This window comes from Gavia stellata, chromosome 8 (genome assembly GCF_030936135.1).
Source record: "Gavia stellata isolate bGavSte3 chromosome 8, bGavSte3.hap2, whole genome shotgun sequence".
Classification (NCBI taxonomy): Eukaryota; Metazoa; Chordata; class Aves; order Gaviiformes; family Gaviidae; genus Gavia; species Gavia stellata.
The window spans coordinates 18,109,125-18,131,281 of NC_082601.1; the positions used below are offsets into that span (position 1 = coordinate 18,109,125).

At 61.7% G+C, this 22,157-nt stretch overlaps 1 protein-coding gene across 2 annotated transcripts in view; it reads right to left on the reverse strand.

The window, feature by feature from the left end:
- TNS1 (tensin 1) overlaps window positions 1-22,157 on the reverse strand; it is a 54,564-nt gene that overhangs the window by 22,225 nt on the left and 10,182 nt on the right. For both annotated transcript variants that reach the window (XM_059820301.1, XM_059820300.1), the window contains exons 4-16: window positions 19,356-19,405; window positions 18,855-19,026; window positions 18,436-18,486; window positions 17,796-17,918; window positions 17,425-17,489; window positions 17,220-17,303; window positions 16,996-17,108; window positions 16,255-16,315; window positions 14,947-15,022; window positions 14,680-14,809; window positions 14,224-14,289; window positions 13,525-13,686; window positions 3,036-4,733 (exon numbers count right to left, since the gene is read on the reverse strand). In XM_059820301.1, the coding sequence (XP_059676284.1) occupies window positions 3,036-4,733; window positions 13,525-13,686; window positions 14,224-14,289; window positions 14,680-14,809; window positions 14,947-15,022; window positions 16,255-16,315; window positions 16,996-17,108; window positions 17,220-17,303; window positions 17,425-17,489; window positions 17,796-17,918; window positions 18,436-18,486; window positions 18,855-19,026; window positions 19,356-19,405 (2,851 nt within the window). The remainder of the gene's footprint in view (window positions 1-3,035; window positions 4,734-13,524; window positions 13,687-14,223; window positions 14,290-14,679; window positions 14,810-14,946; window positions 15,023-16,254; window positions 16,316-16,995; window positions 17,109-17,219; window positions 17,304-17,424; window positions 17,490-17,795; window positions 17,919-18,435; window positions 18,487-18,854; window positions 19,027-19,355; window positions 19,406-22,157) is intronic.

Below are 22,157 nucleotides of genomic sequence, written 5' to 3' on the forward strand. Positions count from 1 at the left end.
GTGAGACCCTGTTGGGCCAGGAACTGGCTGAACCTGGGATCTATGGAGCTGCACCCCAGCCCTTGCCTCCCCGAGGGGTCAGCCACGGTCGGGGGGGGACCAAAGGGACCAAAGCTCAGAGGGGCTGGAGCAAGGGTCCGGATCCGGCCCAGCAAGGACACCCCACCAGAGAGCAGTGCCAGGCTTGGATGAGATGCCAAACCAAGCGTGGGCAGGGGAGTCCCTACCCAGGGCCAGGGGCTCCCCCATCACCAGAGGAGGTTGAGGGGGCCCCTGAGCATTGCCTTGCTGAGAAAGGGGATCAAGCCTGCATGGGGAGGGTTTCCCAAGACTCCCTACATCCCACATCCATGCAACACACGGAGCACTCAGCATGCAGGGATAAAGGAGGAAGGAGGGATGAGGGAGAAGGAGGGAGGAGAGAGAAGAAGGGAAAAGGAGGAAGGATGAGAGGGAAGAATCGAGGAGATGGAAGGAGAAGGATGGATGGGAAAGGTTGGAGGACAAGGAAGGAGGGAGGTGGAATGAACGAACCGGAGAAGGACCGTTGCTGGTTCAGAGGAGGACGGGGGGCTTTGGTGCTCTTGTTGAGGTCCCTGAGCTTGGCGTTGTACTCTGCCAGCATACCAGGACAGGAGGTGCAAGGAGGGTGGGAGGTCACAGGGGACAGACACGGTCCCCCATAGGGAGAGGAAGGGCCAGACAGGACAAATGTCACAAGATACAATAGGGAGAGAGAGAGAAAACAAGACAATATATTAGTTGGGCTCCAAGAGATGAGGCCAGGGTCACTTGGGGTCCAAGGGAGCTCAGACCCTGCTTGGGGCTGCTTTCCCATCACCCAAATTGCCTGGCTCCAGGCACCACTTAAACCCACATGGGAAACCAATGGTGGCTCCCAGCCACACGTGGCCTTGTGCAATGCCACAAATGCCCCATCACCATCCCCTTGGGGATGGTACCGTGCAGGTCCCCTCCACCATGGGATGCCCAGGGCTGGGACAATAAGGGATGACCCCCGATGCCTTGCTGAGAGGTGAAGGCGTCTTGAGGGATGGCAGGACCAGCTCCTCTCTGTGGGGAGGCGCTGGGGATGCCAGCGCTGTCCCGTCCCATCTCTTCCCCTCCATCACCAGCGGGAAGCGGGAATGGGAGTGCTCCCCCACTGGGCACGGAGGAGGTGTGAGATGCTCCTCGTTGCTGTGCTGGGACACACAGGCAATTTATAGCAGCGGGGAATGTAAACAAACCCGTCTGTGCCCTACCGTCCCCATCAGCCATCCCCTCCCGGCACTGTCTTCAGGACACCTCGTTCCTGCCAGAGGTCAGGCCACCCGCCCGCACTGTCCCCGCCTTGGCACAGACGGCCAGGATCCAGCAGGGACAGGTGGCCACAGGCTGGGGACCGTCCCCGGGACGCCTCTCCTCCCCAGGAAGCCCAGTGGCTGCAGGGGGATGAGAGTGACCCCAGTCCAGCCTTGAGGACCTGACCCCATGGTTAGGGGGGATGGATTTTTTGGTAGACACCATCAAATATCCACTTCCTACCCACTTCAAATACTGTTCGTTCTCTCCTGAGGGGTCTCCTCTTTTCCATCCCATTTTTCCCCCTCCATAGTTGCAGGGGGATTGGCTCCTTATAATATTCAGTCCAGACATTCAGCGCGGTTTGGGCATCTATACGTCCGGGGGTTTGTTTAAACCCTCTGCACAAGCCCTGGGTCCCTCTGTGGATCTGGCCTGGATCACCAAGGTCAGGTTCAGATGAATACAAACTTCCCCCAACACCTCTGCACTCCTCCATGTCCCCCTCCCTGCCGCTGGCACCCCTCCTGCCCCCCGCCCCGGTGCCACAGTGACTCAGCCCCTGCGCCTGGGAGGTTGGTGCTGTTGGATTTTTCCAGCCAAGCTTTTCCCCCCTCCCTCTAATGCCGGGCGAGTTTCTGGACTGAGTGCAGAGCTGGAAGGGACTGAGCTGCCAAGCCCCAGCATCACGAGCTGGCCCCCAGCCTGGCCACAGCCCCGAACCCTTCCCAAATGTCGCTCTGCAATTCAACAACTGCAGCGGACGCAGCAGGGAGGGAGGGCACTCGCAGTGCCGCAGGGCCACGGCACTGCCTTCCTGGGGGGCTGGGACCCTCTGCATCCCCAAAGCCCCTGAGCTGGAGCCGCAGGAGGGCAGGGAGTCAAAGGACGCAGTTTCCCCTCTGCGGCATGGAGCAAACGCCTTCATCCAGCTACGGCACCGGTTCTCAGCACTGCACCCAGCCAAGCATTGCACCAAACCCCTCTGGCAGGGCTGCAAAATGCCCTCCCAGCCCCTGACCATCGCCCCAAGACCAGGTCAAGCTTCAAACTACCTGCAGCCAAGCTGGCTGGGCCACTGGAGCAGAAAAGCTGCAAGCAGCCTGCACCCTGGCCGCCTGGGGAAGAGGTCTGAGCACCAGGGAGGAGGTCCGAGCACCAAGCCCAGCCTGCGCTGGGGAAAGCAGGGGCTGAAATCAGGAAGGAGTCCAGTTGCGTTAAACACAAGGCAAGTGCTCTGCTGGGATCTTACATCAGAGCACGCTCCAGGCAGAGAGAGCATCATCTCCAAGGTGGGGTCCAGGCAGGACACCCTCAACCAGAGCCGAAAACATCTTCCCAAACTGGCCCATGTTCTCCCCATAAGGGAGAAATACCTCCAGGACCCAGCGAGTGGCCCTGCTGCAGGGACAGACCAGCCCCATACCCCAAAGGGGCAAGGATGGGGGGACCCAACCCCCTTGGCCACCCCTTCTCCCCATCTCTGGGTGATGCTGCTGTGGTCAGCGAGCTGCAAGGGGGGGAGGTCTCGGCAAAGGAGAGCGGCACAGGCTGTCCCCCTGCCCAGCATGCCCACACGGCGAGTGGCTCAGTCCCAAGCCCAGATCCGGCATGGACAAGGAGTCGCCGCATCTCCCATCCCTGGCTCCACCATGCATGCCACCCCAGCGAGCTCCGGCTTCTCGGGGCACGCGGTCCCCCCATCCCCCCAAGGAATCAAAGCATCCTACCTGCCACCCTGTGGGCCACCAGACCCTCCAGATTCAAGGGCTCTTCTGCCGACCTCGACAAGTCTTCATAGCTCTCCGGTCCCTTGGGGGGCATCTGGCTTTGTGGCGGGATGGTGGGAGAAGGCGGGGAAGAGATGAGGACCTGCTGAGACCCCACAGGGCTGTAGGAGGTGTTGAGCGGGAGGAAGGCCATTGGTGCTCCAGCCGGGACATGGCTGTAGCTCCTCGGCTCCGGCACCGGGGCCGGCTGGTAGCTGTAGGGTGAATACGTTTCCCGGTACTCATGCACCCCATAGTCCGGCTCGCCAGGAGAATAGGCTTTGCCCCCAGGCTCGGAGACCACGGGGCTCACAGAAGTGCTGAAGGACCTCGGCTGGGCCACTTGTGGGGCTGGCCGGGTGTAGAGACCAGCGATGGGCTGGGCCGAGAGGGAGGAGAGCAGGGGTCCCACCGGCTTGTCCTGGCGGGAGGCAGCAGGCACGCTCTGTGACTTGTGGACAGCGGGCGCAAGGTCCAGCATGAGGACATCAAGTGCTTCGATGGACTGCTCGATCTCCCGGCGGGAGGGTGCCCGGGGGAACTCGGGCATGCTGTGGCTGTGGGGGGGCACTGGCTGCAGCGGGCTGGGCTGGGGGCTGCAGCTGGAGACACTGGGGCTGTGGCTCTCCACGCCACCCTCCTGCAGCCGGGAAGGCGGCCGGCTCCCTCCTTGCTGCTGCCAGGAATTCAAGCCCCTCTGCACGGCCTCCCGGCTGCTGGTGCTGCGAGCTGGGGCCTGGGGCAGCGCCGGGGTCGCCTCGTACTTGGCCGTGTCCACCGCCGGGAAGGACCGGGAGCGATAGGTGCTGGGGTGGTCGTAGCCATACAGGTAGGGCTGGGAGCCAGGCAGTGGCTGGGGCTGGAGCCAGCCCGGGGCATGGGAGCCCGGTGGGCGCTGCGGGTAGCCAGCCAGGTGGTCCTGAGCAGATGCCGAGGGCCGCAAGTGAGGCAGCGGGTCACGGAGGTGGTGGCCCATCAGGGCATTCTGGTTGTTGTAGGGGTAGCCACCGTTGGAGAGCGGCTCGCCATCGTACAGCCCCTCCTTCAGCAGCTTCTCGGCCCCGTTGCAGCTTGAGGGGCCATTTGGCAGGGAGGAGAGGCTGCCCACCCGGGGGGCCTCCTGGTAGCCGACCTCGCTCGCAGTGGTGGTGCCGTCCAAGGAGGAGAGCGTGCCCAGGCTGCCCACGCTGTGCCCGTCCTGGTTGGGCAGCTCGTCGTCCAAGATATCCGTCTCCCGCTCGGCCACCAGCACCGCAGCATTCCCGTTGACGTGCACCTGAGCTGGCACCACGTGGCGACCTGGCACAGTGGGCAGGCGCGCCGGCACAGGGCCGGCTGTGCGGTTGTGCATGGGCGGCACGCTCTCCAAGCCAAAGCCAACGAGGAGACGATCCAGCTCCCGCTTCTCCTCGGGGCTCAGCACCGCCTGGCCACCGGGTGCCCCAGGCACCCCCGGCTCATCGGTCCGGTCGGTCTTGGTGGAGGCAGTGGAGTTGCCCGAGTCACTGCTCACAGAGAGCGTGTGCTCAACGTGGTTGGGCGCTGCCGAGAGCGGGAGGCGGGCGGCGTTGACAGCACCGGTGCTGCCGTGGAGGGAGTCTTTCTTCTTCACTTTAGCGTAGAGGCTCCCGTCCAGGGGCCCTTGCGTGTGCCCAACCTCTGCAAGGGGAGAAACGAACACGAGACCCCAGATCAATTGCTGGCTCTCTGCACGGAGCTAATGGGTCCCATTAACCGGTGGTTTCGATCTCTTCCATGCCGCCGGAACACTTAACGACCAGCATCGCCGTCTCCTCGGCACCCTCCGCAATCCCACGGGCGCCACCATGCAGAGACACCGGAGCCAGACCCACCCCCCATCTCCATGCCCCCACGGCCCCCCAGTCCACAAGCCGTCCTGCTCTGCCATGCAAGCACCGCCTGCTCCACTGGGATCCACCAAATATCCCCCTCCTGGTTTCAGGCATCGTTCCTGGCAATTCCCCTCCATGGCTGGTGAGGGCTGGGGCTGCCCGCACAGTCGGCCATCGCTTCACTGCCGCCCCACTGCTCCGCAGGGCTCAGCCGGCCCCAAAGGGCCACACGGCACCGGGGAGGAGAACAGGGAGGGTGGGAGAGATGCACCACTGGCTGTAGGAGGAAGGGCAGAGGCAGTCAGGATCTGGCCTCGTAGCTCTGTGTGTCTCCAGCTGGATGGATGTACTCAGCCCACGGCTGAAGGACAGATGAACCATGGACCCACCTTGGCCCTCCCTGCCTGCTCTCCTCCCAGATCATGCATGGATCCAGCCAGCTCCCATCCTTGACATTTTCTTCCCTGGCTACAGAGAGGCTCCCACCCTTTCTGTCCTTCCCTTTCCCTCTCTCAGGCTGGGTGGATCTGCCCCGGACCTTTCCTCATGGCTGGACACTGCCCTGAAGCTCCCGCATAGGCAGCGCCTCTGCCCAACCCCAAACACGCAGCATCTCCTCCCTGGGGAGACACCGAGTGCCCCGACCGCACAATTCCAGGCCGATGCAAGCAGCTGGCTCCACTCCACAGCCCCGAAAGACTGGGGGGCAGCCGAGGTACAGCAGCATCACCACTGGCAACCTTGCATCCCAGCTCCCAGCCCCCACAGCTCCCACCACCCCTGGCAGCCCCAGCACCAGAATCAGCTGCACCCTTTAAATTTTTCCAAACAGGGCAGCCAGGTTTTGGGGACACAGAGAGACCTCAGCCACCAAGACAGCAATGGGAATGGCCCCCAAGCCGTGTCCCCCCCACCGGAGCGTGCGCAGCACCGGCCGGGCTGCAGACTCCTGTTTTTCCAGCTCCCCGCCAAGGTTTCCTGGAAGGGCCCGCGAGCAGCATTAAACACTTTCTTTTGGAGGAAAAAATGACTCTTCCCTGGCAGGGGGCCAGGTGGCTTACTCAGGGACGGAAGACAGCCCTAACACGATAGTGTGAAATCAGAGCGCTCCTATCTGCGAGCAAAACATTTCCAAAAGCCAGCCCCGAGCCGGGGACGGCTTAACCAGTCCCACGCCACAGTGCCCGCGCCCCGGCAGCTCCCGTGCCACTGACCCCTCTCACTGTAAAGCGGAGGGGGGGCAAAAACACCCAGCACTGGTCTGACCAAGTCAGGGCCTCCTCCTCCCAAATCCCTGCCGGCAGCATCCCAAGGAGGCAGCCGAGCCCCAAAGCCCCGCCTTGGCTTGAAGATGCCCCAGGACTGTGCAACAAGGTCTTCTCTGGGCATTCAGTGAGGGAAAGGATGAAGATGGGGTCCACGATTTCTCCTGGAGACTCAGAGCTCCTTCATCCAGCCGGTGTAGCCAGGTATTGGCAGCATTTGACTCCACAACACCTCCCATACCGGGGAAAAGGGGGATAGAGGGAGGGAATCCCATTCTGTGGAGGGGGAAAGGGAAAAACAGCATGTCCAGGGGCAGGGTCAACGCCGGAGAGGCTGAGACATCGCCTGGAGCTGGGCCATCGCTCAGCCCTCCTGCCTGATGGCAGCAATGGGTGCTGGCCAGTCCTGGGAAACAGGGCAAGAGCCAGGGTGGGGGCTGGGATAAATAGGGCAGGGGAATAGAAAGGAAAAGGGAATAAATAAATATAAATGAAAGCACGTGGCGCCAAGGGAGAAAATAGTTGGGAAAGGCTTTAATTAGACTGTGGGCTGGGCACCACCCCACGGCTGGGAAAAACGTCCCGAAGCAGGGTCAGAATGGGGCACGACATGGTTCACGGGAGAGCCAGAAAGCCCTGAGAGCCCCATCCCACCTTCCCCAAACCCTCTGGCCAGGTGGGGACATGGGGCTCCGGTGGCCCTCACCCCAAAAGCGGTACTGGGGTAGAAAGCAAGGAAGGGGCCACGACACCTCCACCATCACCAAGGCCCTCGTCCCACAGCTGCTCTGCCCCACACCTGACTGCCCACTAAATTCTGCTATTCCCCACCACTTCCAGGCCCACCCCCCTGGGCCACACTATCACTCATACAGCCGTCCATTGCTTGTCACCTGAGAAGTTGAATAAAGTTCTCCAAAAAAGACCAAGGGAAGTGGGGATAAGCTGCCTTAGCCGAAGCAGCCGTCCCCAAAGCAGCAGGCTCCCAGGTCCCCGTTTGCAAAGCATTTGCAGCTCCCAGCAAGGTCAGATTTCATCCTTGAAGGTCAGAGCAGCTCCAGCCTGGCAGGCTGTGCCATCCCAGCGTGGGTTGGGTTTGCCCACGGCTCGGCCCTGAACGCAGCTCTGCTCTGGCTCTATCTGCTCTGGCTGTATTGAGGCAGCTGGGGGAAGCGCTGAGCCCAGCCTGGTCCTACCCCTGCTGCCAGGCTCGCTGCCCCAGCAGGGCAACGCTCTGCCCTCTGCCTCCCCAGCACCCTGCAGCTCAGCCCAGGAGACAAACTGATCCAGCACACACGTGACAACAGGATGGGGGGGTCACCTCACATCCCCAAATCCCAGCCACCCGCCTCACACCCAGTGGGGTGCACCATGCAGCATCGTGCACCAGCACAAATCCTGGCTGGGGTTCTGCACCAGTGCAGAGGATAAGGCTGGGGCACCACCGTGTCTTCCCTGGTTCTGCCCCCGGCAGCAGCCCACCTGCTGCCTCCACTCCCCTGCCAGCCAGAGCCCTGGCCCCAGGGCATCTCCGGAGCATCAGCCAGCAAGGAAGATCCTGGCGTCCCAGGACCCTTCAAAGGATGAAGAATATAGGCTGAGTCCCATGGGGAAGAGCTCAGCACCCCCAGCTCTGGTTTCATCCTGTGCCCAGATATGATGGCACAAAGTAACCCCAGCCCCTGAGCCATGGGTCACCATGGCCATGAATTTCCCACCCATCCCCAGCCCTTTCCCCCATACTAACAGGCTCAAAGAAAAGCAAAGTCAGGACTTACCAAAGGGGATGGAAAGAAAAGATCCCAGCCGAAGAGAAAGAGCGGGTGGCAAAATCCCTTTTCTTTGCTCCTTCCAGCACCAGAGCCTTCCAGGGGGACCTGATGCCGTGGCAGCTCAAGTGGCGTCTGCAGCCGGCTCCGTGTGTCCGTCCAGGACAGGAGCCGACAGCCCAGAGCTGGCTTTGGTTGGCGTTTGTCCCTTTGGCTTTGCTTTCCTCTCACAGAGGGAGCTATTCCCTCCCCAGCGCCGTGTCCCTCGGGGCCAGCGACAGGGGCACCCTGACAGCAGCAGCGTACCGGAGGGGCTCAGATAGAGGGTACCTCCAGGACACGGGGCACCGGAGGAGAGGATGGAGAAGACGAAGGCGGCAGAGGCAGGAGATGGGCTGGAGGCGAGGAGGTGCGGTTGTGCTCCCCTCTGCGCCAGACCACACAGGGACGAGCGGGGAGGAGAAGGGGAGAGGCAGCAGGGAAGGCGGCTGAGGGCCGCCCAAGCCTAAGCCCCAGCCCGGGTTAACCCCAGCGAGGTGCAGGGAGGGTGAGAGACATGGAGGGAGGACGCCGGACAGACAGCTCCCAGCTATGAATATTAACTACTTCCTCCACAGGCAGGGCTGTGCCGGCCGCATTAACTGTTTCCTAGGCAAGACAGACAGATGGACGGATAGCTGGACAGCCTACCCATCCCGAACCAGGTGCTGAGCATTACCCTGAACCGGGTGCTGAGCATCACTCCACTGAATGACACCCCACCCAGTTTGAGACCCCCAGCCCTGCCCCACTCCTCTGTGCACACGTCACACCCGTCCCCAAAAAGCAGTGACACATTCAGGATGGGGATGTCCTTTCAGGCCACATGTGATGCTGTAACCCAGCCGGGTCTGCAAACCCAAATACCTTGCTGGAGACTTGAGTTTCTCCATTTTAAATAAATACACAGCCAAGGAGGAGGGGAAACGCACTGCGGCCAAGCCACGGACCCCACCAGTGCCAAACCTGACCCGTTTTCACAATCCCCCTTTCCCTGCCCCACCAGCACTGCGGCACGGCGTGGACGCGCCAGCACTGCTTTCAGGATGGCACGTGCCACCCTGTCCCATGGCAGCAGGCACAGCACAGATCCCATCCACCCCAGAGCTGCCTGTGACCACGCTGCTCCACCCCGGGCAAAATCCACGCTGGGATGGTGCTGACAATTCGCTGGTCCAGGTGATGGCAATCCCACCCCATGTCCAGGCCCCTGCTTTAACCGGTGCTCAATCCTCCACTCCTCGATTGATCCAACATATTCAGCAAAACGCAAGGCTGCCTCCACTCTAATCCCCCAAATCGTGCGCTTCCCACACCCCCACGGATGACGGCAGGGGATGAGAGCAGCGTTTCCAGCCGGCACCCTGACTCACAGCCCCGTTTGTTCCCAAATAGTAGCACACGCCAAGTCAGCATCCTCCCAAAACCTCCAAGGTTCGCTTGCTTCTCTGCCTTTTTTTTTTTTGCCCTGGTTGCACAGCTGCGGGCAGCCCGCGGGAGGGCAGGCCAGGAGCTCCCCACTCCAGGCCGGCTGCCGGAGGACAGCCCCAGCCCCATGCCCTTGCGCTCCGGCAGGTTTTAACTTCAAGGACAGTTTAAAGGGGGAAGAGAAGGGGCTGAGCTCCCACCAGCCTGTCCCTCCCTCCCTGCCTGGTTCCCAGTCCCAGCGGGCCCAGTCACCCCCACATCACAACCCCAAATACCAGGTCAGAGGACAGACCCTGCCCTGGGAGCAGCCACACTCCAAACGAAATGTCTAGCCAAGCCCGTAGATGCTCCAGCATTTCTCCCATGGGGAATAACCAGAAGCAAGGGGGAGACGCTCCCTGTGGATCCCCATCCAGCCCAGCCAGGTCCCTGCTGCCCCCCAAAACACCCGCCCCACCAAGCGCTTACCTTGCCACGGCCGGAGCAGAGAGTGGCGGAGAGGGACGGGATGGGGAGGGGGAAGCGGATTCCTTCAGCTTTAGTCAGCTGGCGAAGGCAAGAGGAGAGCCAGCGGCTCCCCTCCCCGCCAAGCCCGGCCAGGGGACGGATCCAGCCGCGGGGGGAGAGCAGCAGCCCGCCAGCAGCTCCGGCGATGGATTTAACAGCTCTGGCCTGTCCCATTTGGCTCTCTGCCTCCACACAGCCTGGCTCACCCTCCTGGGCAGCCTCAGCCCCAGATAAGTGGGGCAGGATTTGACCACTCTAGGGAAGATGTACCCCATGAGATGCCCACCCTCCTGGGGGACCAATGGATGACAGTGACCCCATCTAGGGGCTTGCTGCCCCACAGAACGGTGCAGGATCGGCATCCAGCTCGATTTGGGGGGCTCTGGGACCCCCTGATCTTTGCCACATGGGGTTCAGGCTCTGCTGTGACCTCCCATCCCCAGAGGGGTGGGATGCTCGTCCCACTCCCCACCGTGGCCAGCCCTGCCCTACATGCGGGGCTGAGCTGCAGGGGAGCCCCACGCCAGAACCATGACTCAGGTGGGGATTTAGCAAGTCTCCTGCAGATGTCGGATTTGGCCGGGCCACGGCCACCCCTCTCCCAGCCCCGGTAAAAAGTGGGGGTGGGCAGAGCCAGCCCGCAGTGGGGACTGGGATGATACAGAGGTGGGAGGCGGCGAGGGGGAGTGAACGCTGGGTGCAGCAGGACCCGTCAGGGCAGCTCCAAGGGCTGGTCGCTACAGGGAGCTGCTGGGTCAGAGACACACACCCGGCCCTTTCGCATTGTCTCACACCGCTCCAGGATGGCAGATCCTGGTGTCCCCCCACCACGGTCACATATCCAGACCCTGGGGACAACCCCTCCACTGGCTCTGTGACAGCCCCAGCACCCTGTTCTCCATCAGCATTGGTTTTCTCAGCAAAACCAAACAAGGCCATAGATGTTCCCCATCCACCAGATTTGCCCACCTGCCTCTGCGGTACCCCAAAAATTTCTCTGCGGCAATCCTCCAACCAGCTGCAAACCCAGCAGTGCCGCATCCAGCCACAGGTCTCCTCCTGCCTCCCTAGAGCCAGCCTGGCCCCCCGAGGAGAGCCACCACGGTGCTGGCAAAGCATCCTTCATCCACTCTGGATAAAGGACATCTGAACCCCCAAAACAGCCAAAGGAAGAAGTGGCCCATCACCACCCTTCAGCCTCCAAACACCCTTTAGCCAACCGATGGCTATGCAGACTGCAGCAGGAATCCACCACACAGTTGGCACTGACCCCAAAGCCCCTTCGAGGAGGTGAAAGGAGGACAGGCAGAGCTGCTTCCCTCTCCTGTGCTGCGCAGGGATGGATGATGAGCAGTGGGACAGGGCTGTGGGGGTATCCCAGCGCACCCCACTCTCACCAAGGACCACGGAACAGCCCAAGCCCAGTGGGCAGCAGGGACCCTGCCTGGGTAAGGCGGGAGAGTGAGCTCATGGATGGGGCCAGCCTGTGCCATGGGGGTGGTTCACAGAGCAGCCCCCACCTGCTGGACCCAGCCTGGTCCCCCCAGCCAGAGAGCAAGATGTGGGGGTTCAGATCAGCCCCTCATGCCCCCTGCCCTGGGCAAGCCTGGTCATCCGGCGACCCTGCTGCGACTCAGTTTTACCTTCCCCAAGCCCCTGCGGATAAGCACAGCGGAGGCGAGGGTAACATCAGGACAGGCACCGTCCCCAGTCATCCACCTGCCCCTCCAGCTTTGGGGTCCCACAGGGTCACCCCCACCCTGTCAGGCACCCCCCCAGCCCATATGGGTGCCCCATGCTGAGCCAAAGCTGCCGGAGAAAGGGGATCCACCTACACTGACAGCGGCTGCGGCCAGTGGAGACGCAGTGCAGGGGGGACCCACCGTTTGGCAGGCGATCCCAATCCCGTCGGCCCGGGCTGCAGCGCCAGTCTGTGGGGAGCCTTCGCTGAGCGGCAGGGACGGGCAGTGGCAGGGACGAGGAGCGGTGGCTGATCCTACCCCGGTGCAGATCCTCGTGCCAGCCTCACCCCCCTCCGCCCCCGGCCGCCGCTCACTCGCGCCCGGTGGTGCCAAAAATGTGGCGTGCAATTCCCTGACCAAATAAGGCGAGAACAACCATAAACAGGGACCCCCCTCGCACAGACGGGCACCGGGGTCCCCATCCCGGCCTGGGACAGGCTGGAGGAGAGGAAAAGTGCCGACAGAGAGAGGGAGGAAGACGGGAACCCCGCGAGCCCATGCTGGCTCTCCCTGCCACTGCTCAAGGTGCCCCATGGGGCAGCAGGGGGGAGACTCCCTATAGATGGGCTGTCTTGCAGCTGCCTGCACTGGCATGGGTCAGAGGGCAGCCTCCTGCCTGCGACTTCACTCTCTGGCAGTCCCAGCCCATCCCCAAACCAGGGCAGTGTTTGCAAATCCAAGGTGCCCTTGTTCCCCATCGCCACCCTCTCTGTGGGAAGGACAGCCCGGCCAGCACATGGAAGGACCTCCACAGCCCCGACACCCGCTGAGATCCCCAGGAGGGGACGGAGAGGAGCTCTGGCGTACCTCTGCAGCCCTGCAAGGGGCTGGGAGTGCTGTGACTCGGCCCCAGGGGCCAGAGGAGAACACATGTGCACCGAGGCACTTGGGTCTCTGCAGGCAGGAGGGCTCTGCCAGCCGGTCCTGCCAGCTCAGGACAGGGGCAGAGCCGTGGTCTGAGCTCACAGCAGGGACATACATCCCCTCCCCTCAGGGCTGGACCTGTAGCTCCCAGCTCCCCCCCACATAGCTGAGCCAGTGCGTCACGAGTTGCCTGTTTACTGCCCCGTGCCAAGGCAGGTGCCCGTGCCAACTCCACGCAGCCACCCCACATCTGGCCCCACGTCCTCACCATGGGCAGGGACCCCCTTGCCTGCCCCGGGCACCCAGAGCCCCCACCCTCCCCAGCGAGCCCAGCCACCCACAGCTCCCACTGAGAGCAGCCAGTGACCTTCAGGGACATTGGGGACCGCAGCTGTCCCTGCTCTGGGGACGCCTGTCCGGACCGGGCCAGGAAAGTTCAGGCAACTGCTTGGCCACAGGTGGCTTTGCCACCAGGACGGGGCCCACCACCCTTCAACATACAAGTCCTGCCTGTTCCTGCCAAACAGGCGAGGGCGGACGACTCGCCTCATCCAAGCAGGGGCTCAAGGGGCTTTTCCCAGCTCCCAGCGATGGCGCGGACCCTACAGGGTCAGCGAGGCATCTGCCTGTCCCAGGGAAACTGAGGCACAGCTACGTCCTGCCACAAGAAAGGAGCTGGGAGACCCATTAGGTCCCGCTCCCAACAGACTTGGGGTTTGGGTTTCCCAAAGCTCTGGGGTGTGAACCAGGGCTGGACCCTGCTCTGTGCAAGCAGACCTTTGAGAGCAAAAGTGCCAAAAAAAGAGTCTGAGCTCCCTGGCACCACAGCAGGAGAGAAAGTCCATGAGATCTTCCTCTCCCATCCCACAGCCACTCCCGGCAGTGGCCGCCTGCCCCCAGCTCTGCTGCCTGTCAGTGTCCTCTTCCCTGGGGTGGGATTCCCATGGGGACACTTGGGCCACCGACCACCCATAAGCCCTAACCTTTCTCCAGGTGCTTGCCAGGCAGGGGCGGCTCAGCCCAGGTGCCCTCTGCGCTGTCCTCGCGCTGGATGTTGAAGTTCTCGTAGGAGTCCCACCGGATGAGCGGGTCGGATGTGTTGTAGTCCACGGAGACGCTGGGCCCGTTCTCCAGGTGCTCCATACCTGGGAAGCAGCAGGACGGCCAGTCAGGGTGACGATGGAGCCAGCAGAGGTAGGAGAGGGGAGGAGATGGAGAGAAGGTGTAGGCAAGGGAAAAAGGGCAGGACCAGTAGGGCAAAGGCAGAAGAGTCACACAGGAACAGGGGCACCAAGAGAGGTGGATGGGCACAGGATGTACATCAAGACCCACAAACAAGGGTTTTGGCCAGGGCTTTTGGGATTGCTTAGGGACAGAGAGATGGACTGACAGCAAGCGTGCCTAGGGATGGACTTTTTGGGGTGGGGGTGTCCTCCGTTCCCAGGTGCACCCTCCCTCTCTCCCACACCAGCAAGTGCCGCAGAGAATCGGCCTCCCAAGGAAGACAGCAAGGGTGATGGGGCACCCACGGGTGCTTCTAGATCAGTGTCACTGCCTGGACCCCCCACCCCGGTGATGAAGGGACTGCAAACAGGACAGGGCGAGGTGAAGGAGGCAGCAGGGGAGCCAGGAAAGGAGCCAGCATTCAGCTCGGAACTCCCACGGTGGTGAGCCAGCCGTACCTTGGATCTTCTCAGGGCCATAGGAGAACACGAACTCCACCTTCCCATACTCGGGGAAACGGTCATCTGGCAGGGAGAGAGCAGAGCAAAGGGACCATCTCCATCCATCCCTCCAATGGCAGCCAGACAGCCACCCTAAACATGCCTGGAGCACGAGTCACCCACCCTGGCCAGCACAAGGACAGGAGCTGGTAGGGGATAACCTGGCATGGGCATCTCTCAGCCCCCAAACAACCCCAAGGCAGCCCCTCTGCATCAGTACCAGGTTTGGGCAATGAAGGGGATGACACTGCCACTGGTCCCCGAGTGGCACCGCACCCTGCGGATGGAGCAGGAGCACCCTGCTTCATGGAGGGCAGATTTGGGGTGAGCACCCAGATATCCCAGGGACAGGAGCAATGTCAGAGGCATGGGAGGACGAGGGAGTTTGGAGTGGCGAGGTGCCAGGGCAGTTACCTCTGAAGGCCTCATCCAGGTCCTCCTTGCCAAAGACTATGTCGAGGTCATGCACGGCGCACGTGTGGAACTGCACACGGAAAATCACGTCACGGGTCGGGCTGCGAAACTTCTTGTGGTAACACTTCAGCTGTGGAGGGGAGCAGGGTTGAACAGTGAGGACAAGCCCCTGGGGCTGGGAAAGGAGGAACCAGAGGGTCCCGAGGCATGAGGACCACCCGTCCTGTGGCTGCTCCCCACACAGAGGGCTGAGCTGAGGCTCCTTACCAAGATATCGCCTTTGAGGAGCAAGCCAGGCTCGATGGTGATGCAGATGCCTGTCTGGCTGTCTCCTTGCACATTGCTGTAGAGGGGGACAGTGGGAGGACATGAGTTGTGGTGCAGAACGCCCCCCAGAGCTCCCAGTGCTGCCTCCACCAACCCCTTCCACCCAAACCCAGCCAGGAAAGGTGCAAAGCACAGAGCTGGCCCTCTCAGGGACAGAGGAGGGTCCATCCCCCACCCCAAGGGGCACCCATTCCCAGGGGGAGGTGGACAGGAGGGCAAAACTGAGGCACAGCTCAATGAGGAGGCTAAAAATCCCGGGTGGGAGGGTTTGACCAGGGTCCGAGTGCTGGGGCTGCGCTATCAGCCATCTGCCCTGCTCCCACGGATCGAGTGGAGGACAGGACACAGAAGGAGAACTCTCAGGGAAGGCTCTCCTTCCTGCCTCAGTTTCCCTGCTGGAAGCCCTCCCCTCCCTGGGGCGCCGGGGGGCTGCCTCCAGGCAGTGGCGTCAGCAGCAGGGGACGAAGGAAGAAGGGAGTTGGATTTCACAGGCAAGATAAACCTGGAGTTTATTACTGGCATCCCATAAACAGTCTATTAAAAGCTGAAAGGCGAGGCTGGGATGGCAGTAAATCTCAGCTAACGGGGATGCCTGGCTGCAGGGAAGGGAGATCCCAGTTCAGGGGGGTAAGATGGGAATACCCCCGAGGCGAGGGGCTCTGCTCCCTCCAGGGGGACCAGGAGACAGGGGTCCCAGGCTGAGAGGTGGCCCTGGCAGAGCACTGGGGCAGCTGGAGAAATCAGCTCCTGCTTTGCTTTCACCAATGCCTGCTCCCAGGAGCAGCGTCGGAAGATGGTGTTGGGGTAAATCATGGGGAGGTTAAAATGGGGGGAAACTCTTCTTTGGGGAGTGAAAGAAGGCTTTTAGGATGATTCCCAACAGGAGGAGCAGCTCTCTGGGCAGGGAGAGGAGAAACACCTCCATCCCCCAGGGAGGTGACCCCATCCCTGTCCCCACTCCCTCCGGAGACACGGGGCCCCAGGCTCCGCACAGCCCCGGGCTCCCTCTGCTGATATGCAGAGTCACTACAGCCCTCCCAGCAGAAAGGCCCAGTATGGCCCAGTATAGCCAGTTACTACCTCCAAGGAAAGGGAAGACCCTTTTTTTGGTTCCCTGGACCACAAACAGACTAAGCACAGGGCACCGGGACCGCTGGGGACTTGGCCTTGACCCCCTCCATCTCCCCGCGCTTGCCAAGCTCCCCCGTGCTGGGGAGGAGAGAAGCCCCACGGCAAGGAGATAGTTACTAGATCCCCGAGGTGTAGACGGGCTGCATGGCCTGGTAGATTTTCAGGAAGGGCCGACAACCTGGAAGACATCAAGGCGGGGAGAGAAGGCGTGCTGCTATTAGCCGTCAGGGCGGAGGGGCCGGGGCAGGGATTAGTCACAGGGGAGAAATCCAAACAGGGAGGGAGCCAAGGCAAACAGCCGCTCCCCGCCCCGGCCGGCCCGCACCGGCCATGGGCAACATCTGGGATGGGCAGAAAGGGATGCTCTGGATGAGGTGGGAAAGGGGGAAAGCCCCTATAGCCCAGTTTGGGCCCTGTAGGACCTGGGGCAAGCGCTGGGTTGGGGATGGAGGTGGGATGATGGTCTCTGAGCAAGGGACCACTTCTGGGTACGGGCACCGGGCGTGGTACTGCATCCCAAAACCCAATCCCAATCTGGTGCCATCCTCCAAAAAGCCATCTGAAAAGGCTGGTCACTCCGCAGCTCAGGTTAATGCCCAGCAGCTCAGGTTAATGCCCAGCCCAGGGAGCCCTGCACAGGGGGGGCACCCCCCGAAGGCATGTCTGCAGGAAAAGGGTAGCATCCTGCTACAACGAACAGTCACAGAGAGGGAACAGTCCCTGAGAAGGAAAGCGAAATTCAAATTGCTGAGGAAATTGTGGAAAATATTCCCTGCGGAGAGCTAGCCCGGCCAGGCAGCGTGGGGCAGTGGTGTGTGCACAGGGCCTGGGCTGGGAGGAGGTGTGGGGGACACCTACCACCTTTGGACTCGAAGTTGGGGATGCCGTGCATGATGACGTGGTGGAGGAAGAGGGGCTTGTTGTTCATCTTGATGCTGCCAGAGAGGAGCCCGCTGAAGTAATGGATGTACCTAGAGGAGGGACAGGCAGCTCAGGGGCAGGACCCACAGCAAAGCACCCCTCTTGACCCCCCTGCACCCAACCACCCTGGCCACAGGGACAAAATGTACTCTGGGACCCACCTCTTTTGGGATGGCTGTCCCACTGGAACCACCTTGTCCTCATAGAAGCGCTTCATGGCAAACCTGTCCAGAGCCTGGTCGGCACTGCGGGGACGAAAGGGTAGATGAGGTTGAAGGAAAGCATCAGCACCAGCACCCCGGCACCTCCGGGATGGAGGTTGGCAGCGGGCCCCAGGGCCACCCCAGGACCGCATGTCCCTCTCACCTGGCCGAGATGTTGCTGTAGTGCATGTAGGCAGCCACCACCACCCCCAGCCGGCCGCGGTTCCCCTGCAGGCACACAGCAGAAGGGGTGTCATGGGGGCGGTGGTGCTTGCAAGCACTCAGGTACACCCACCCCACATGTGGGCATGCACACACCGGTCCCTACAAACATGTATCGACCCACACACACCCCCCAACCCTTATAGACACACACCAGTGCACACATATGTTGACAGCTACACACACCCCAAGCCACGAACCACCACATTCCCTGCACCCCTCAGCCTCTGAGGCTGCTCAGCCCCGTCCTTGCAGCCCCCCAGCCCCCCAGACCCTTATCACCGTGCGCGCTGGAGACAGGATCCAGCCTACCTTGTTGTGCAGCACCACCACATTGTGCCCTGCCGCATTGAGCCACGTGTCCATGGCTTTACAAATGCTGCAGATCTTCTCCAGTGCCGGAGTGTGCAGGTCAGGCCACCCAAAATCCAGCACCTGGGTGGGTGGGGGGGACAGCCACAGGTCACATCCATGCTGGGCTCTGCCCCCTCCACAGTCCCCAGCCTGCTGGCATGCAAAGCCCAGGGCACGTACCCGGGGGGGGCACCATCGCATTGCCCTGACGTGCCCCTCCCCGCTTCTCCCCCAGCCCTGCACCCCACTGGCCAGACCCCTGCCCTGGTGGGGCCATTGGAGTCCCAGATCTCAGCCCCGCTCTGGGTCACTCGGCTCAGCTGCCCAGGGCTCCCCCGTGTTCACAGCGATGGCGACAACGCCTTAGGGAGGTCTCCAAGAGGCCCCAACAGCCAGGCTTGGGCTGGGGATGGGGTGGGGTTAAGCTGAGACCCCACTAACTCATCGGGATGTCCCGGTGCTTTCCCTCCCCTGCTCCTCCACCAGCTGGGTGGGATAGAAAGGGCAGATGTTCCTCCCCCAAACAGCTGGCAGCAGGGAGATGGTCCCACAGACAGCCCTGCCCCGAGCCCCTCTGCTTCCCCCAGCTGTGACCCACCTTGGGGTGAAGTTTGCTGACATCATGTCTCCGCTCAGAGAGGTTGAAAAGCTTCAGGGAAGAGGAAAGACAGAGTGAGGGGACACCTTCCTCCCTCGCTGCCACCCCCCACCTCTTCCTCACTTCAAAACCTCCCCAAATCCCCCCGTGAGAGGCCTCCCCAAACACATTAACTCGGGTAATGCCTTGCCATGGGGCAATGCAAAGGCCAAAAACTCCCAGGGGGTCCAAAAGGGACTGGAAAGCTTCAAGGAAGGAAAAAATCCATCCATCTTGGTGCAAAGACCCCCCTCACCAGAGTCAAGCCCAGCCGGAGGCAAGGATGCAGCACCCATCCCCTGTAGCACCCCATCCCCAGGACGTGGGCACCCCAGCCCCTTCCCCAGCCTGGAGGGGACCCAGCTGTGTCTCTCACTCACCACGTAGTTGTCCCCATGCTTGGACTTCAGCATGTGGGCCACCTCGCGGAGGTTGCTGCAGAAGCTCTGCTCCTCAGCTGCGCTGGGGTAGGAGACGGCAATGATCCGCTCCGTGATGTACACCAGGTCCAGCTCGCAGCTGCTCTCCATGGCTGCGGTCAGGCTCATGCTCCTGGGTGAGGGAGGGGACTGCCGTCAGTACACAGGGTGGGGAGGGGATGCTGTGACCCTTTCCCACCCTGCACAGCCCCTGGGGTTAAGTGAGAGGGTCTGGGACACATGGGAACACAGCAGCAGGGCTGCCTGCAGCCTTTCCCCTGCTCCAGCGCCATTGGGGTGTCTTGGGGACCCCAAGCTGGGGATGGTGAGTCATAACCCCCATGTCTTCTCCGTGGGGAATATCTCCCAGATGTAGTTCATCTGGAGAAGCAAAGTTTTGGTGGGGGAGGAGGTTCAGACAGAGCAGAGATGGTCACCAAAAGGAAAAACTGAGGCATCTACCTGGACGTTTTGCGGCGTGACTGCCCGCTCCTGGGGGATTTTGTGGCATCCTAAAGAACCAGAGAGGAAATGTGAGTTATTGCCCTGACCCAGCCTGCAGCCAGCACAGGGGTCCTGCTAGAGCCGGGTGTGATGGTGCTGCCAGAGCATCCCACCCCACCCCTGCCACGCTGCGCTGCGCACCATAACACCCCCAAAATATCGTTGTCTCCAAATGCCACCCACTGAGCATCCTGGTGGCACCAAACACCCCCATCCTACCCCCACCATGGCCACGAGCAAAACCCAGCTCTTGCAACAACAATGCAGCTGGGACCCGCCACCACGGGCACTGCAGGGCCAGTGCCTTGTCATGGGGTCCCAGAGGACCTTTGAGGAGGATGCAGTGGGTGGGGGGAGAATCTCAGACATGTCACAAGTCCCTCTGGTCTCAGCCAGGCTCCAGGCACACACCTAGCAGGACAGAGTGGCTTTGGCCATGCCCGGGGCAGGGGCATGTTCGCTACCCAAGCGGCAGCAAGGAGCCAGCCAGGCACTACAGTTTGCTTTGGCTCCGGCTCTGCAGAGTCGAACACCGGGAGGAAATGTTTGAGCTCTCGGAGCAGGAAACTTCTATTTATGCATGTTCTCCGGCCTCAAGAATTTCATCTGCAGCCGGTTTGCTCGGTGACTTCGTGACCTCAGCCGAAAAACAAAGCAGGGTTTCCAAAAAAAACCGCTAAGGAAAAACACACTCACACCTCATTAGTTTTAGTATCTCCAGCTAACAAGCAGGAGTCATTTAAAGACTCATCTCGCGCAGACAGCACATCCCAAGCCCCCGGAAGGACCCAGAAACAAGAGATGCGCCCCACAGCCGTCTCCCGGGATGTCCCTTCTGTCCCCGGAGCTGCAGGACTTGCTGCCACCCTCCTCGGGGCCGCATCATCCTGCAACCAGCATGGCCAGAGGCAATGGGACAAGGTGGGAGAGGTTTCCCCAGTGCCCTTCACCCACCATCTCCCACCTGGCGCGGTGCCGGGGCTGCTCCCGCGGGCAGCCAGCATCGCCCTCCATCAGCCTCGCGTCCCCCTTTCAAGGTCAGGCTGCCCGGCGGAGCGGAGCTGGGCTCGGCAGCTGAAGCCACTCCAAGAGGCAGCAGCCCTGTTTGAGCACCCAGGGGTGCATAGGCAGCAGTGATAATCCCCCCCAGGTTGTCCCCAGGGTGCCCCAAATCTCCTGCTCACCCCAGAAACCCACCAGCATTGCTGGGGGCAAATAAGGAGTTGAAACGCAGCAAAAAGGGAAGTAAAACCTTCCCTGGGCAGAGTCAAGGTGCTTGGAGCAAGCTTGAACCTGAGTGTGGGCTTGTCGCTGTGTCACCCACCGATGACTGGGATGGGACCCCCACCATGGGCTCTGCTCTGCTCCAAACCTTCACAGCAGGAGATGTCTGGGGTCTCCCACCTGCCAGCCAGGGGAGCCCCACCAGCCCCTGTCACCCCACCCAGCCGCAGCAGCCTCCCAAACCACAGCCTTGCCCAATGGAGGAGCTGACATGGAGCAACTGGGACTCGCCCCCGTCTCCCGGCTGAGGAAAATGAGGCACGGGAGGGAGAGCAAGGCAGGGACACAAGAGCCCCTCTCCCTCTCCATACCTTGACCACGGCGAGACCCTTGCTAATCCACTTCCAGGGCATGGTGGCTCTGCTCCCGGCACCCTCACGGCCCAGGGGAGCAGGTGCCCTTGGCCAGGGCCCTCCAGCATCCCCCACCCTGGCAGGAGCCCCCCAGCTCTGCCCCGCTCTCCCCCCGATCTAACCACAGCCGCGCTGCTGTCTCTGCCGCCAGCCGCTGCACGAGGAAGAGTCAGCCCACGATCCGCTGATAGGAGCAAGCACTCGCATTATTAAACACTCCTGCCCGCCGCCAGGCTGAGAGACCCTCCAAAGGTCCCCTCCGGAGCAGAGACCCCAGCCAAGCCAGTATGTCCCAGTCCAGTCCAGCACAGGGCAGGCTGGTGGTGTTGTCCCAGTGGTGTTGGGTTGAAGATGCCCCCAGCAGCCCCATCAAGCATCTACCTCCCAGCCTCAGGCTAGCTCGGCATGTCCCCAGGCTCTGGGCAGCATCCAAAACCCGCAGGTCCCTTCTGCTTGGGAAGGGTGATGTGAAGCACGAGAAAGGCTGCAGAAATACCAGGAAACTTCCCCAAAAGAGAGCAAAGCCAGCAAAGGGGGGTCCTGACTGTCCCGCTGGATTCTTCTAGCTGTGGATGCTCTTTCTCCAGTTCGGAGAGGGGTTGGAAATATGCCCTGGACAACCAAAGGGATGCAGCAAACCCAGCTCTCAGGTGAGGAAGGCTTTCATCCTCTTCCTTGTGGGAACCACTCTGCCTCCATCCCTCAGGTCCCAGCCCTGGCGCACAGGGAGGCCGGTGAGCTGGCTGTGGGCAGGGGGAAGCCGTCCACGTTGACTTTGGCAGGGCATTTGTCTACACTGTCTTAGCAACTTCATGTCCACAGATTAAATAACATATCCCCGGCTCCGAGACAGGAAAGCCGGCTTTGTGGCAAAAGCCCCGGCCCCCCCTCTGCTGGGCTCCACCACTGCCTCTGCCACCGACCCTGGGCACCTCACTTGGCCTTTGGTATGGCCATCATCACCTTGGCTGGCAGGGAGGGAGGGCTGGGGGTCCCAGGGACGTTGAGGGACCATGGGGGCATCCCAGGCTGAGGGATTTTGGTTGCAGGGGGTGCTTGTGGCAATGGAACAGGCACAAGCAACCCCCCCCCCAGAAGGTCTGAAGGCAGAGACCAGTCTCCT